Source organism: Sparus aurata, chromosome 11 (genome assembly GCF_900880675.1).
Source record: "Sparus aurata chromosome 11, fSpaAur1.1, whole genome shotgun sequence".
Taxonomy (NCBI): Eukaryota; Metazoa; Chordata; class Actinopteri; order Spariformes; family Sparidae; genus Sparus; species Sparus aurata.
In genome coordinates, this window is record NC_044197.1 from 31,981,124 (window position 1) to 31,995,941 (window position 14,818).

Genomic DNA, 14,818 nt, shown 5'->3' on the forward strand with positions numbered 1-14,818 from the left:
ATGACTTAAAAGAGCGTTCAACATTTCGGACTGAGAAAAGATATCTTTGTGATAGATTCCTCTTTAGCTGCTTTTGAGTCCAGAGTTGCTGGCATATGAGGTGGCAGTATCCAATGTTGCCTAGGCTACAGAATTTGTAGAAGAACTAATTGACTGCATTTCCTATTTTCCAGTTAGTTTTAAAGACAATACCTTTGATCCAATAAAATATAGTCTTTGTGACATTATTGCCCACAGACATTAATATGGAGGAACAATAAGTATGTATGTATGGGTGTATCATGTATTGGGTGACCCAGTTTGCCTGTTTCCTGTGTTTCCTGTGCCAGTTTTGTGAACAAACATTGGTCATCATCTGCTTGAAGTCAGAGCAATAAACTCTGTTTTTTCAGATGCTTTTTGTGTGACTCTTGAATCAAGCAAGTTGAGTTTGTTACTGAATCTTAAAACAAGATTTATTTTGATGAGACTTTGGCGGCGAGATGTAATATATTTTATTTTAACAGTTATTTACCTCATTTTAGGATTTCCTGCCTATTTAAGACAAAAAAGATAAGGTTTGTTTGATATAAAATTATAGTGTAAAGTTGAACACTTAAAATAAGAAATTAACTCTTAAAACAAGACAAATGATCTAACACTTCTAAATCTAAGTTGTTTTTTTCTTGGTAAGAACCAAATAATTTGCAGTGTGTGTGTGATCATCAGTTAGTCTGTGTGTGTGTGTGTGTGAGATCATCAGTCCGTTTGTGGGTGTGCACTGCAGCCTCTGTAAGATTAAGATTAAGATGATACTTTTCACATTACATCAATAAACTATTCCCACGGTATGTGTTTGTATAGGGTGGTGTAGACTGTAGTCCTAAAACCCAGAAATCTGCATTTTCAGGACATCTGGTTCCCTCATCCCAGAGTCTGAGGTTTTTCAGTGGGTTTTCAGTTCAGTGTCTGGTAAAAGGTGTGTAGATAGCACGTTCTATCTAGGTAAAATCTCTTTAGTGCTTACTAACTGGAGAGTCCTCTCCAGTTAGTAAGCACTGAAGAAGCCTCTTGGATTAAAGTTGAAACATCTTCAAGAAACTGAAACAAGTCCAGCTGCCTAAGATACAGCTCTTAGATTTACCATGACCCTGATGACTGACAACCTTCATCAACCTTCACCACGTTTTAATGTCTCTGCCAACCTCTGTAGTCTCATTTACACATTTGTTAGCAATCGTTGTCTTTTATAGACACTTAGGACTTGTTATTAAATTGCGGGACGTTTTCATGAAGTATTTTATGTTGTAGAGCAAAACATGTAAATATCTTCAGCCTGTGGTAACCACACACCTTTTTTCACACATTTAACTGAAAACACATTTGAAATACTCACAGACTGAGACAAGGGAACCAGATGTGCAAAAATGCTAACTGATTCCCGGGGTTGAGCTGATGATGGTTGTAGCTAACGAGTGAGTCATCTCACTTCCTTCCCATCTCGGTTGAGAGTTGGACAGAAGCAGCACAGATTGGGCTGGGTGTCCAACAATACTGCTACTTTTTTCAGTGCCAAGTCTTTCACGCTTGCACTTTTATTTCACACACAACAGTTGTTGATTACATTACTGTATCCAATCAAGAACGAGTACTAATGTTCTGCTGATGGTTAGATAGGAAAAGAATCGTCAGAGAGGCAGGCTGTGGAAAGAAATAACAAAAACAGGCAGAGAGCGAGGCACCGTGGTCACAGTGGCCAATGAACACACAATAGTCGTAAAATAATTCTTTTCATGTTTTTGTAGAAGCTAATCTGCGACACTGATACTTGTCTTTTCCTTTGGATTGACCTTTCTGCCTTGCCCCCAGTCAGTCAAAAAGTTAAAGTCAGTTGTTAATGCAGATCATGATGATTGACCTGTTGATTGTTCTCTCCTCATGCTCAGTCCTGTCTGTTGGTGTTATGGCTGTGTTGCTGGTACTTCTTCTGTTCCTCCTGTCCCTCCACACTCCAAGTCATGCGTCTCCGTCCTGTCCGCTGAGCTGTCGTTGCTACAGCCTGACGGTGGAATGTGGCTCCACCAGCCTGAGGGACATCCCCAAACATGTTCCTCCATCTACACAGGTAGCTTTATTGTACTGAAAGAGTGTGAAATACAGTGAATGTTACATAAATCGCAAATGATACCAGACTTAAAGCATAAATGACATTCAGTTCACCACATGTCATCATTCTGTGAAACATTCACCATGTGTAAGGTGCAGCTTCCCTGCTATTTCTATGATGGAATTACTTAAATAGTAACGCACTGCAGGTGATTGATCTGAACCACACTGCAAATAAGTGTAGCTAAAATAAAAGAAAAAACCCCACTAAATTTAAGGAAAAAAATCCTTAAAACAAGAGAAATTATCTGTCCATGCAGCAAGTTAAATTAACTTAACAAGAAATCTTGAAATAAGATTGTTAAATCTAAAAATAAGGAGGCCCAGATAAGTATTCTAAAGGGTTAAAATAAGCAGAAATGAACAAGAAGAAAATCACTTATCTAAGTGAAAAATTACTCAGTGTTAGTAAAAAATAATTAAGGTGTTTTTTGATACAAGTTGGCTCATCTTGAAATAAACCTAAATCCATATTAAAACTAAAACCAAAACCTTAAAACCAATTCTTAGAATATACATCTTAACTGAATCACAACCAGGATGGCAAACATAAGTACCATCAACATTTATTAACAGCATAGAAGTCCAAGGCATGCTTTTTAATAAATGATATTTTCGACAGATGCTTTATGTGCTATTCTTACATCAAGTAAATTTAAGTTGCTACTGGATCTTGAAACAAGTTTTATTTTGGTGAGATTTTTGGAGAGAGCTAGAGCTAGAACTAAAATAACTTATTTTAACATGTATTCACTCAATTTTAAGATTCCTGGACTAGTTGAGACAAAAAAGAACATGTCCATGATCAATTTAAGATTACCATTAATGCAAAGATTAAAAACAAGTAAATAACTTTTAAAACAAGATAATCCATCTAACATGTCTAAATCTAAGATTTTATATCTTGGCAAGTGCAGAATTATTTGCAGTGTACTGCCCTCCACTCATGTAAAAGTCCTAAGGGAACTGAAGAAGGCTAATTTTCGGTGCCTGCTTCTTGTCAACTTTTACAGAGGAGCAAAAGAAAGCATTCTGACTCGAAACAGCTGGTGCTCAAACTCACCAGAACATCACTGGTACCATCTACAGAGCATCAGTGACATCAGTGAAGTGAGATGTCTGCACAGGGACCAAAGATACTAAAAGACAACAGCCACCCACTCAGCCACAGTCTGTTCACCCTGCTGCCATCTGACAACACATACAGAAGTATCTGCTGACATTCCACCAGACTACAGAGCAGCTTCACTGCTCAGACTGTGAGACTCCTCAATTCAGCCTTCCGCCCCACTCTTTAAAGTAGTTTTTGTAATCGTTTTTCTGTGATGTAGCATACAGAGACTTAAACCTAAGTTTCAGTTTCGCAGCCCTGGGGTTGAAAATGATTCATAAATAAACTTTGTCACCTTCATGTCTCCAGCGATTGCCATCCGTTCCTTAGCACCCCTATTCTAAACTTCAGGTAGGGGGATCTCACTTACAGCAAGAAGTTGTCGACTATTCCAAGTTTTGAAACAGATGTTAAGGTCACATTTGGCCACTTGATAGTTTCGACCACGGGTCATTTTCTTGGACCCACATACATTGGAGCAGTTATTGAGTGAGTGCTTGTTGTTAACACAGAATGGGGGACACTTTTTTGGGGCTTTTCACACATCAAAACTTCCTGAAACTCTCCCTTAATCCCTCTTTATTTTGTCTTTTCTCCATCCAGACCATCTTCCTCCAGGACAATGTGATTGGCCAGATCCGGCGACACGACCTCACTTTGCTGAGGCATCTACACTACTTGTACCTACAGGTAATGAACACAGCATACACACATAAACCTGAAGGGTTTCATATAAAGAACTGGTGTTGTAAAGTGCAAAGTTTGTACCTGCTGAGCTTTTATCCAAGCCAAGCCACAAGCAGCAAGGAATGGGTTTCACAAAATAGCTTCAGCTAGTTTAATTCTGTTTAAACAACAAGTGAAAACACTAACACAGTTGGTTCATCATCACAAAGAATGTAGCATATCAAAAGTGGGTACTCAAGGTTCCACCATTTGAACGGGGGGTCACCAGTTCCGAACAAAAATTGCTTGTATGTTCAGGAGATAATGCAGGATGTCTAACCCTAAACCCAGTTAATTTAATTAGGATTGCTCCTGAGTTTTGCACAAATATGTAACTGATCATGCTCACATTTACCAATTTAATTAGGATTGCTCCTGAGTTATGTTACGGCTTTCTCCGATACTTAAATAGCACGGCTCAAAAGAGGAAGCTACACACAAAGAAATGCCACTCACAAAGTCCACAAGGATGCCAAATTTATTATTACTCTCTGAGAAAGGGAAACAAAAACCAGGAGCAAACAAAAGAGGGACAAGAGACCCCGGCAAAAAGAAACCAAACGTGGGAGGATGCAGGACCAGCCACACAATGGGCCGTCGCTCCCGCACCTTACCCCTAAACTGCCTAAATGGTCGCTAAACCTAAAACAAAAAGGCGAACAACAGAACTGCCGGTGATCTCCAGCTCTGAAAACAGAATAACAAAGACAATCAACCCTCAGCACCCAAGGCGCAGGGGGGGAAGAAAGGACTTCTTAACCTGGCTCGAACCATCAGGCCAGGAGGAAAAGGGAGGAGAAGAGCCTCCGCCGGTGTGCTGCTGCTCGTGTGTGATTCCCCCCCCCGTGTCGCTGTATTCAAAGAAACACAGAGAAAGAGAGAGAGAGAGAGAGAGAGAGACGCCAGCCAACCCAGTTAATTTAATTAGGATTGCTCCTGAGTTATGCACAAATATGTAACTGATCATGCTCACATTTACCAATCAATATGGCACTTCCGATTTTGTTTAATATTTGACACCAGAGCATGCAGACCTTAATTAGTGAAATTCCTACAACAGGTTTTGAGGTTTTGTTGGTGTCCTGTGTGCTATATGTGACAATTCATTAACATGCCAGCATATCCTCAGAATAATTTAGTTCTTGTCATTCCCTCACCTTTTAACTAAATGGTCTTGTACTTACTATACATTCCACCTTAACACAATCTGACCAAATGTGTATTATTATTATTATACAATATTATTATACGAGTAATAATAATTAGAAATTGCATTAAACAGTTTCTCTAGCTGAACATAAAGCTGAATGTTTGAAAAAGCTGAAAAGACTGAACAAAAGGCTGAAAAGGTGACCATTTTGATAGCTGAATGTGTGACAAAGCTGAAAGGCTGAAAAGTAATAGGTTGAATGAGCTAAAAATGTTGAACATTTTGATAGCTGAACAGTTTCTACAGCTGAACATGAGGCAGACAGATGAATATTTGAAAAAGCTGAAAAGGAAGAAAAGCTGAAAAGTAAGAGGGCTGAAAGAGCTTTGAAGGTAGACCGTTTCTCTGGCTGCACATATGCTGGAGAATAGAATTTAAAAATGTCACCATAAGAATAAATGGGAAAATGCCTCCAAAACTCCTGCAAGTTTTTGAAAAAAGTTAAATGGTTATCGCCAAAATATTCATATAGTGAGTAACAGGAGACATTGCTGAACTCTGTGAATGAATATTTGAAAAGACTGAAACAGCTTGAAAGCTAAATATTGAAAAAGCTGAAAGGCAGAAAGGCTGAATTTTGAAAAAGCTGAAAAGGCTAAAAAAACTGAAAAGTTATAGGCTGAAAGGGCTTAAAAAGGTGAACATTTTGATAGCTGAACAGTTTGTCTAGCTGCACATAAAGAGGTCTTGTTCAAACTCTCTAAAAGTTGGAATGGTGTCTCTAGCTCTAGTTTGAGGGACAAGAAGAGGTTTAAAGTCGGGCAGTTTTGAAGAGGATTTGATGATTTTCCCATTAACTTCTACATTAGCTGAAAAGTAAAAGGCTGAACGAGCTTTAAAAGCTGAACACTGATAATGAATGAGAAAGCTTTCCCAGCAAAAGCTTAATATTTCCAAAAGTTTTAAATATAGAAAAAAAAAATAAAGCCATCATGCCCTTAAAAAGCTGCATATTTTGATAGTTTAATGGTTTCTGTAGCTCAAAACTTATTTGATATTTTAAAAAACGTACGGAATCAGGTATAATAAATTCCAGAAGAACAATTGTGTGAAGGCTTTTAAGCATTCACACTAACTAGAATACCTGCATTTTATGAAGAAAATGCAGGTGATTTGTGCTTTGTGATTTTGTCTCATAATACAAACGAAATGGGTGGCAATTGAATCTCGTGCATTTAAGGGACAAAGCTGCATTTTATAAAAATGCCAACAAGGTGGCGTTCTTGGTAGCATGCCTCAATATGTCAAGGTAAAGCTTATTAAGTACATCAGGCAAAAATGTAGACTACCAATTAAAGAGAAACAGTCTAAATACGGTGTTTACCCAGTTTGGTGAGGATTAGAATGTCGAAGTACAACATGGCCCATGGTCAAAGTAGCTTCATCCAAAGAACAAAAATATTTCTTCTACTCTGTTTCTGAGGTTATTATTCATGAATTATTAGCCAAAACATAAAATGCCATAACAGTAGCAGTAAAGAAATTACTTGAAGTCCCAGGTCCCATATTATACTGTTTTTCATCAATTTCACACAACTGCCAGAGGTCCAATAAATCTGTATTTGATTAGCATTGCCCCAAACCCATCCATGGTCCTGAATTTCAGCTGTCTAAAAGTCGCTCTACTGAGAGCAGGCTGTTTCTGTGCTTGCACCTTTAAATACTAATGAGCTTCGTCTGTCAACACCTACTTGAAGAGCCTTGCCTGCTACACGTCACTCTCAGGAAGACGATGCCTCTTACGCTAGCGGTAGCACGCGCTAATGTATACATATATATATATTGCTATGGCTGTTTGTCTCCAACACAGTCTCCAAACTCTTGGACAGTGTTCGCATCGTCTCTGTCTCCAGTCTGCATGTTTCCAGACTTTTTACTGTGACAAACAAGCTCCACCGTAATATTATAAACATTAAACTTGCTTCAAATGCCATTGCATAGCAGACAGAAGCTGAGCTAGCTAGTTAACCAATTTCCAGCTGACTTCACCATACTCATAGGCAACTGTAAATACTATCAAAACGTGGCGACACTTACCTGTGGCTCGGGTGTAGGTGCTTGGTCCGGTATGGTTGGGACTGATCCTTTTACGAGGGTCAGTGTCGAAGCAAAGCCAGCTTTGTACTGACACTCATTACTGAAGCAGTGGAGGTCGGCCTATTATAATAACTCCTTTCATTATGTAACTAAAGGAGCAGAATCTGAACAGCCCGTAGGAGCGCCGTTTTACCAGTGGGTGAGCTGCAGACCATGCAGGACTTGCTTGTTTTCCTTAGTCTGGGAGTTGGCAGGCTCAGGGAGGACCAGTTTATATATGTATAGACCAGAGGAAACGTGTTTTTCATAATATGGGACCTTTAAACATTTAGGCGATGAAGACACTGCTGGCTTTGGAGAAAGCAATATGCAGTGAAAGCCTACACTCAGAGTGATATTGATTTTTGTCATGGCATCTTTTAGGTAGCTGCTGTTCCTTAACACAGCAGTGCATTTATTGCTCAGCTCCCTACACTGGCACTCCTACTGCTTCTTAAAACTGGGGGCACGCTGACTGCAATCTCTGTTTTCACTGTCTATTTTTTTGTTTATAGAGCACACTGTGTGAAAAGCCTTTTCACTGACTCCCCTCTCCCAGTGCTTCACAGAGCAGTGTTTATTATATTGTATTAGTATTGAATGTCATGTGTATCGAACATGCACTAAATTTGACATTGCATGTCTTTGAATCATCAACAACAAACCTGCCAAGCATGGCAGTAGCCAGCTTTGAGGTCACCAAGGTTCAGACCTTGGTAATTGTTTACTGAATATTAAGAATAAAAAAAATCAGTTCTATATAACTGTATGACTACATCACCATCTAAGCTACTGTTTACATTTAACCCTGACTCAGAGTCAAAAGTAATATTTCTTCCTCTAGTGTATATTTCTATATTATTATATAACTGTTATTTTCAGTGGGTGATTTGTTAATTTTTAAACAAGGGGGATGGCCCAACGCGAGCATCACCCTGCCCCGACACACCTATGTACACACTCTTAACCATAACAATGACATTTCTAATTCTACAATTCCATTTTATCCAGTTATCTTCCTTCTCTACCTACTACAATTGTCTTTTTACAACTGAATTAAAGTTTTGAGTAAGTCCACCTTTAAATTGTATGCAGTGGACTGAGTTTATTCAGGCAGGGTTTTCTCATGTTTCTCACACTTGGAATTTTTTACTATCTAAATTTATTGAAGGACACTCAATGAACATTGTGCAAAATAGTAGAGCCTGACCGACTTATTTGTTGGCCGATTTGATCTATTTATTATATCTATTTATCCAATATTATCACAGATATATCGGTAACAGCGAAAATGTTGTCCGATATGAAGACCTTATATTTAAAAACTACAAATACAGAATGGAGAAAGTCACTCCTGCAGGATGCGTTTCGACGGGGGGGGGGGGGTAAAACAGCTCGGAAATGTAACAGCTACCTCACTAATGGTTAAACTATAAACCAGCACAAAAATGACAATTACCAACATAACATAAGCCACCATGTTCTTAACAGACACACTAAAAACACTCACAAAAAGTAACATTTAGTTTTAGAACATAAATAACAAACTTACTATTAATATTAAACCAGAGCTGCCAAGCATCACGCTTTGAGTGTGACAGTCACGCAATTTGACCCATTCTCACACCACACGCCACACTTGACATTTCTCACGCTTATATTTCCCCATTCAATACTCTATATTTATTTTTTTATGATAATAAACTTTGGTCCTCGCGGACTGCCGTAGTTCGAGTAACTCTGGTTGACTGACCGAGATAACCAATCCCAGACCAATCAATCAGTCCTTTGTACCTAAATCTAACCAACCACGGAAGGCACCACGCAATATAAACCAATCAGAAGCAACGTAAGGCGGGTCTTGGCGTCTCTAACTATCTTTCACACACAACAGCGCCGACATTTAAAACCCACTCGCCGTTCTCCTGTGTGTGAAGGAGAGAGCGCGGGTGAGTGTGTGTTTGGAGACTCTGACTTGAAAGCACGTATCACTCTGCAGTTACTGTGCTCAACGAGCAGCGGATGCTGCCGTGAGTCCCTCCCCCGTCCAAAAGCACTCACAGGCGGTCAGTCTCTCAGTAGCCTCATGCAAGCGTCTGTCCAAGGAGGACAGCAACAGGGCCAGGCTGCCTGCTGGAGGGAGGAAGAAGGCTAGCGAGGAGCCTGAGATAAACATGCTGGAATGAGTTATCAGCAAATGTGCACACCACGAGAGAGTGTCCCGCAAAATTTATCAGGGCCATGGCGAAACAAATGTACGCCACCGTGAGTGACAGCAGAGATGAGGAGTTTGCAGCGAGTGCTGGTTGGATAAATTGTTTCCTCCGCCGCAACAACTTCACTTGCAGAAGACAACTATTGCCCAGCAGGATGCCAGAGAATTCACAGAGAAGTTGGAGAAGTTTGTGACATTTTCATCCCGGATTATTGTGAGGAAGGAATTAAACGCCTGTCCCAAATTGCCTCCTGGTCCCAAATAAATGCCTGGTCTGTTAAGTGATTGAAACAAATAAACGCCCTGGCAGCCAGCCTGGCTATTATTTGGTATTTTACGGTATGACAACTCTCCTGGCCGAGAGAGAGATGCATCACAGTGCTCAGCTGCAGACACATCAGAGAGGTGACGAGATGCGACTCATCATGACTGACAGGCATCAAGGCCACTCAGCGTTACCTTACTGACCCGCCCCCAGATATTTCATTCACCAAAACAGGGCCTGTGTCAATTCTGGACAGTTGTCTTTTTTTATTTTTATTTTTTTCCTTCCTTTATGGGCCCCTGACGGCGTCTATGGGGTGGGGGGGCAACTGCAATGAACCAGCTTTGGGGGGGGGCCCAGCTTGCAAAAGGTTGAGAACCCCTGCTCTATTTGAAGGCAAATTTGTTTTTTGCCTGTTTATCTGCTAATGACTGAACTCATTGTAATAAAATGATTCTCTCAGAATTTATTTGATTTAAAAAAATATTTGGTAATGCGTCGTGAAGGTCTTAAATTTTAATTGTTATGGTCTTAAAATCGGCTCTCTGATGAACTGAAAAAGAAGGACTCACTCCTGTCCAGTTTCATGGAAGTGGCATCCGAGCAGTCCAAACAAATCACTTCTCTCAACACAACCATCCAGGACACCGTCAAATGGGACCCTGCCGGCAACTTTCGCCTTTCTTCCTGCTCGACTCCTAAACATCAGGAATCATGGGCCGAGGTGGTGGTCCGTGGTAGGAAGAGTCGGGCGGCCCGGTCTGCCTCGCCACCTCACCTGGACCTCTCCAACCGCTACACGGTACTGTCCGATGACGCCACGACCCACCCAGGTGACCCGGCTGTCGCTCCGGCTGCTCCGACTCGCCTTGTCCTGGACCCATCGCCGAGCACGACACCGGCCGACACTGTCACTTCACCTCAGGAAAACAGTGTTCAGGCAGGTGGCACCTCTACCGTGAGGCTGGATCGACGGCCGCTGACCAAAGCAACATCATCTTCTCGCTGTAAGATGTTAAGGGACGCTGTACTCAGACGGTCTGGATGTCTTCCTTTCACTGAGCCGAAAGGGGATCCTCCTTCTGGGCTCAAGGCCCCTGGGCCCCCGTCACATCACCCACCTGCGCAGGCTGACCACCTCCAGCCGGTGACCACCGGCGTGCAGGCGGGTCACGCACTTCCAGACCACGGGAGTCCACAGCCCTCACCTCCCCGTCCTCGTCCCCTCTTCCCCCCGACCACACTGATAACCGGGGACTCCATCATCAGGAATATTCGTTTCTTCGATGCTGTCACTCGCTGTTTCCCTGGAGCCACCGTACCAGATATCCTGGACAAGCTCCTGGGCCTGCTGCTCTCACTCCCATCCTCTATCAGTCGGGTGGTAGTTCATGTCGGGACCAACGACTTAGCTCGTGAGCAGTCAGAGCTGACCAAAAAGGATTTTAATGGTCTTTTATCCTTTTTAAGTGCCTGTGGAAAGTCTGTTTTTATCTCTAGCCCAATCCCCACAGTGGTCCGTGGAGCAGGGCGTTTCAGCAGATTGCTCAGTCTCCACAGCTGGCTCCAATCAGCATGCAGACCCCTCAACATTGGTTTTATTGACAATTTTAACCTGTTTTGGGGGCGTTCAGATTTCTTCAGGAGTGATGGACTCCATCCCAACACGCTGGGTAGCCGCATGCTTGCGGCAAATGTACAGTATGCTGTACAATCTGCCGCACGTGACTGACTGTTGACTTTTTCCTCTCCCACTTCCTCCCCTCCTTCACCTGCCCTTCCTCTGTCGGCAACACCAAACCATGTACCTGATACCACTAGCTCCCCCTTGTGGCAAGACCGAAATGTAGCCCTCCCTATTCCTGTCCACATCACGAACAGAGCTAACGTGAATCACCGCCACCACCACAGTAAACGAACTCTTACATCCATAAACACACACATACAGACGTCTGCTACTCCACCCCTGACTTTGAATATGGCACTTTTAAATGTAAGATCTCTTTTAAATAAGACATTTCTTATAAATGACCTAATTTTAGATAAAAATATTGACTGCATGTTTTTAACAGAAACATGGCAGAACACTGATGGACCAATAACTCTCATTGAAGCTTCACCATCAAATTACAATTTCTCATTCTCCAGTAGAATAGACAGAAGAGGTGGCGGCACAGCAACCATCCACTCAGCATCACTTGGTTTTAAAGACATTACATTCGGACACTACACATCCTTTGAATATCACTCCTCAGTTTTCAACAACCCACCCATACTCTGCATGACAGTTTACCGACCACCCAAACGATGCACTTCTTTCATTTCAGATTTCTCAGAACTACTCACAATCATTCACACAACCTACGAGAGGGTCATTATATCAGGTGATTTTAATGTACACATGGACAATAAATCAGACACTTTTACCATGGAATTTTTAAACCTACTTAATTTTATAAATTTTACTCAACATGTTACTCAGCCTACCCATAACAGAGGACACACTTTGGATCTTTAATTACCCACGGCCTGTCTGTTAACATCTCCTCAGTGATCGATGTAGGTCTGTTGGATCATTTCTGTGTCTTTTTTAATGTCCGTGATCTTATACAACGGGATATTCCGCAGCAAACTGTCAGGAAACGCTATCTTTCTAATGAAGTGACTGCAAATTTTATTAATCTTTTACATGACACTCCTGCAGACATTTTACCTGCCTCATGTGATTTTATAGTCGATAGTTTTAACAGTAAAGTGAGGTCAATCCTTGACACAGTTGCTCCATTCACTCTGAAAAAGACCATTGCCACTCCAACTCCTCCCTGCCGAAATGAAAAAACTAGACTACTAAAGAGAAAATGTAGAAAAGCTGAAAGAAGGTGGAGAAAAGACAAATTAACAGTGAACTACCAAATTTTCCGTGAACATCTTAACACCTATAATAAAGCAATTAAAGATTCAAGACAATCACATTTTTCCAAACTGATAGCTGATAACCGGAACAACCTCAAAATCCTATTCACAACAATCGACCATCTTATTAACCCTGTTTTTATGAAGTCTAGCAGTGAGTCGTCCATTTCTAAATGTGAAGATTTTGCAGATCACTTCAGAAGTAAAATTGATGATATTAGATAATTTTTATCCAAAGATCAGAGTATCAATTTTATTACTACAGAACCTTTATTTTTACATGAGGAAACACTAGAGAAGTTTGTCCTGGTTGATGCTGAGATGCTTGCCAAAGTATCTTCCCAACTAAAACCAGCAACCTGCATTTAAGATCCCATTCCCACTTCTTTTTTTAAAACATTTTATAGCTCTTTTAAAGACGATTTACTTAATATTGTAAATTACTCTCTTCAGATGGGTGTCTTTCCCACAGCACTTAAGACTGCCACAGTCAAACCCCTTCTGAAGAGAAACAATCTAGATCCCTCCATACTTAATAATTATAGACCAGTTTCCAATCTACCATTTTTAAGCAAAATCTTAGAGAAACTTGTTTTTAATCAGTTAAATGATTTTATGATCACCCACAAAATCTATTAAATTTACCAATCAGGTTTTAGGACAAACCATAGTACTGAGACTGCACTAGAAAAAATTGTAAATGATCTCAGGACAAATTTGTACAGGACAAAACCATCTATTCTAGTACTACTGGATTTAAGCGCAGCCTTTGACACAGTAGACCACTCAATTCTTTTAGACAGACTTCACAATGAGATTGGAATCTCTGGTTCTGTTTTCAACTGGTTTAAGTCTTATCTTACTGACAGAAAAATGTTTGTGAGTATGGAGGGATACTCATCAAAGAGCTATAAAATTACCCGTGGTGTCCCTCAAGGTTCAATTTTAGGTCCCACACTTTTTAATCTATATATGCTTCCACTTGGGAGCGTCATCAGGAAGCACGGTATCAATTTCCACAGTTATGCTGATGACACACAGCTGTATATCGCCGTGTCTCCTGATGACCCAGGGCCAATCGATGCCCTTTTTAACTGTATTTTAGATATCAAGTCATGGATGGCAAAAAATGTTCTTCAGCTCCACCAGGACAAAACCGAGGTCTTATTTATTGGTTCTGAAGCTCAAAGACAGAGGATTAATATACAATTGAATGCTCTGGCATTAACCCCGACTAGCCAAGTAAAAAGCCTTGGAGTTATTTTAGATTCAGACCTCAGTTTTAACCCACACATCAGAAACATAACTAAGACAGCTTTTTATCATCTAAAAAACATTGCCAGAGTACGACTGTTCCTTTCCAAAGCCAGTACAGAGACACTAATGCATGCTTTTATCACTTGTCGCATTGACTATTGCAACGCTCTACTTTCTGGTCTCCCAAAAAAGAACATAGCTCAATTACAACTGCTCCAAAACTCTGTAGCATGAGTGTTGACTAAGACCAGAAAGAGAGCGCACATCACACTGATTTTAAAGTCTCTGCACTGGCTACCTGTCTGCTTCAGGATTGATTTTAAGATCATTTTATTAGTTTTTAAAGCTCTTCATGGCCATGGGCCAACTTATTTATCAGATTTGCTTTTATCATATGAACCCTCCAGAACCCTCAGGTCCTCTGGTCACAGCCTTTTAAAAATTCCAAAAGTGAGAACAAAAACTCACGGCCTTTCACTACCACGGTCCACGTTTGTGGAACGGCCTCCCAGAGGACCTGAGGGCGCAGGAGAATGTTGATACTTTTAAGAGCAACCTTAAGACCTTCCTTTTTAGGCTAGCTTTTAGCTGAATTTGATTTATTTATTGAGTCTTATTCTGCTTAAACCTGGTTTTATTCTATTTATCTATTCACTCACCACTTATCTATTTACCTTAATTATTGTGTTTTATCTTGTTTTACTGTACTCACGATTTACTTATTTATATTATTGATTTCACAGCAGTTTTAGACTTTTAACCTCCTTTAGTATTTTATCAGTCTTAGTTTAGTGTTTTATTATTTTATTATTTCATCTTATTTTACTGCCTCTAGTGTCTCCTCAGTGAAATACATCAATGATAGCGTTTCTTCAGTTCCGCAATACCTGTTGTTAATGC

At 40.6% G+C, this 14,818-nt stretch overlaps 1 protein-coding gene across 1 annotated transcript in view; it reads left to right on the forward strand.

Annotated features, from left to right (window-relative positions):
* Positions 1-89: 89 nt before the first annotated feature.
* LOC115591355 (leucine-rich repeat-containing protein 24-like) overlaps positions 90-14,818 on the forward strand; it is a 56,889-nt gene continuing 42,160 nt past the window's right edge. Inside the window, exons 1-2 of the mRNA XM_030433315.1 lie at positions 90-2,104; positions 3,860-3,946. Coding sequence (XP_030289175.1) covers positions 1,877-2,104; positions 3,860-3,946 — 315 coding nt within the window. The 5' untranslated portion in view covers positions 90-1,876. The remainder of the gene's footprint in view (positions 2,105-3,859; positions 3,947-14,818) is intronic.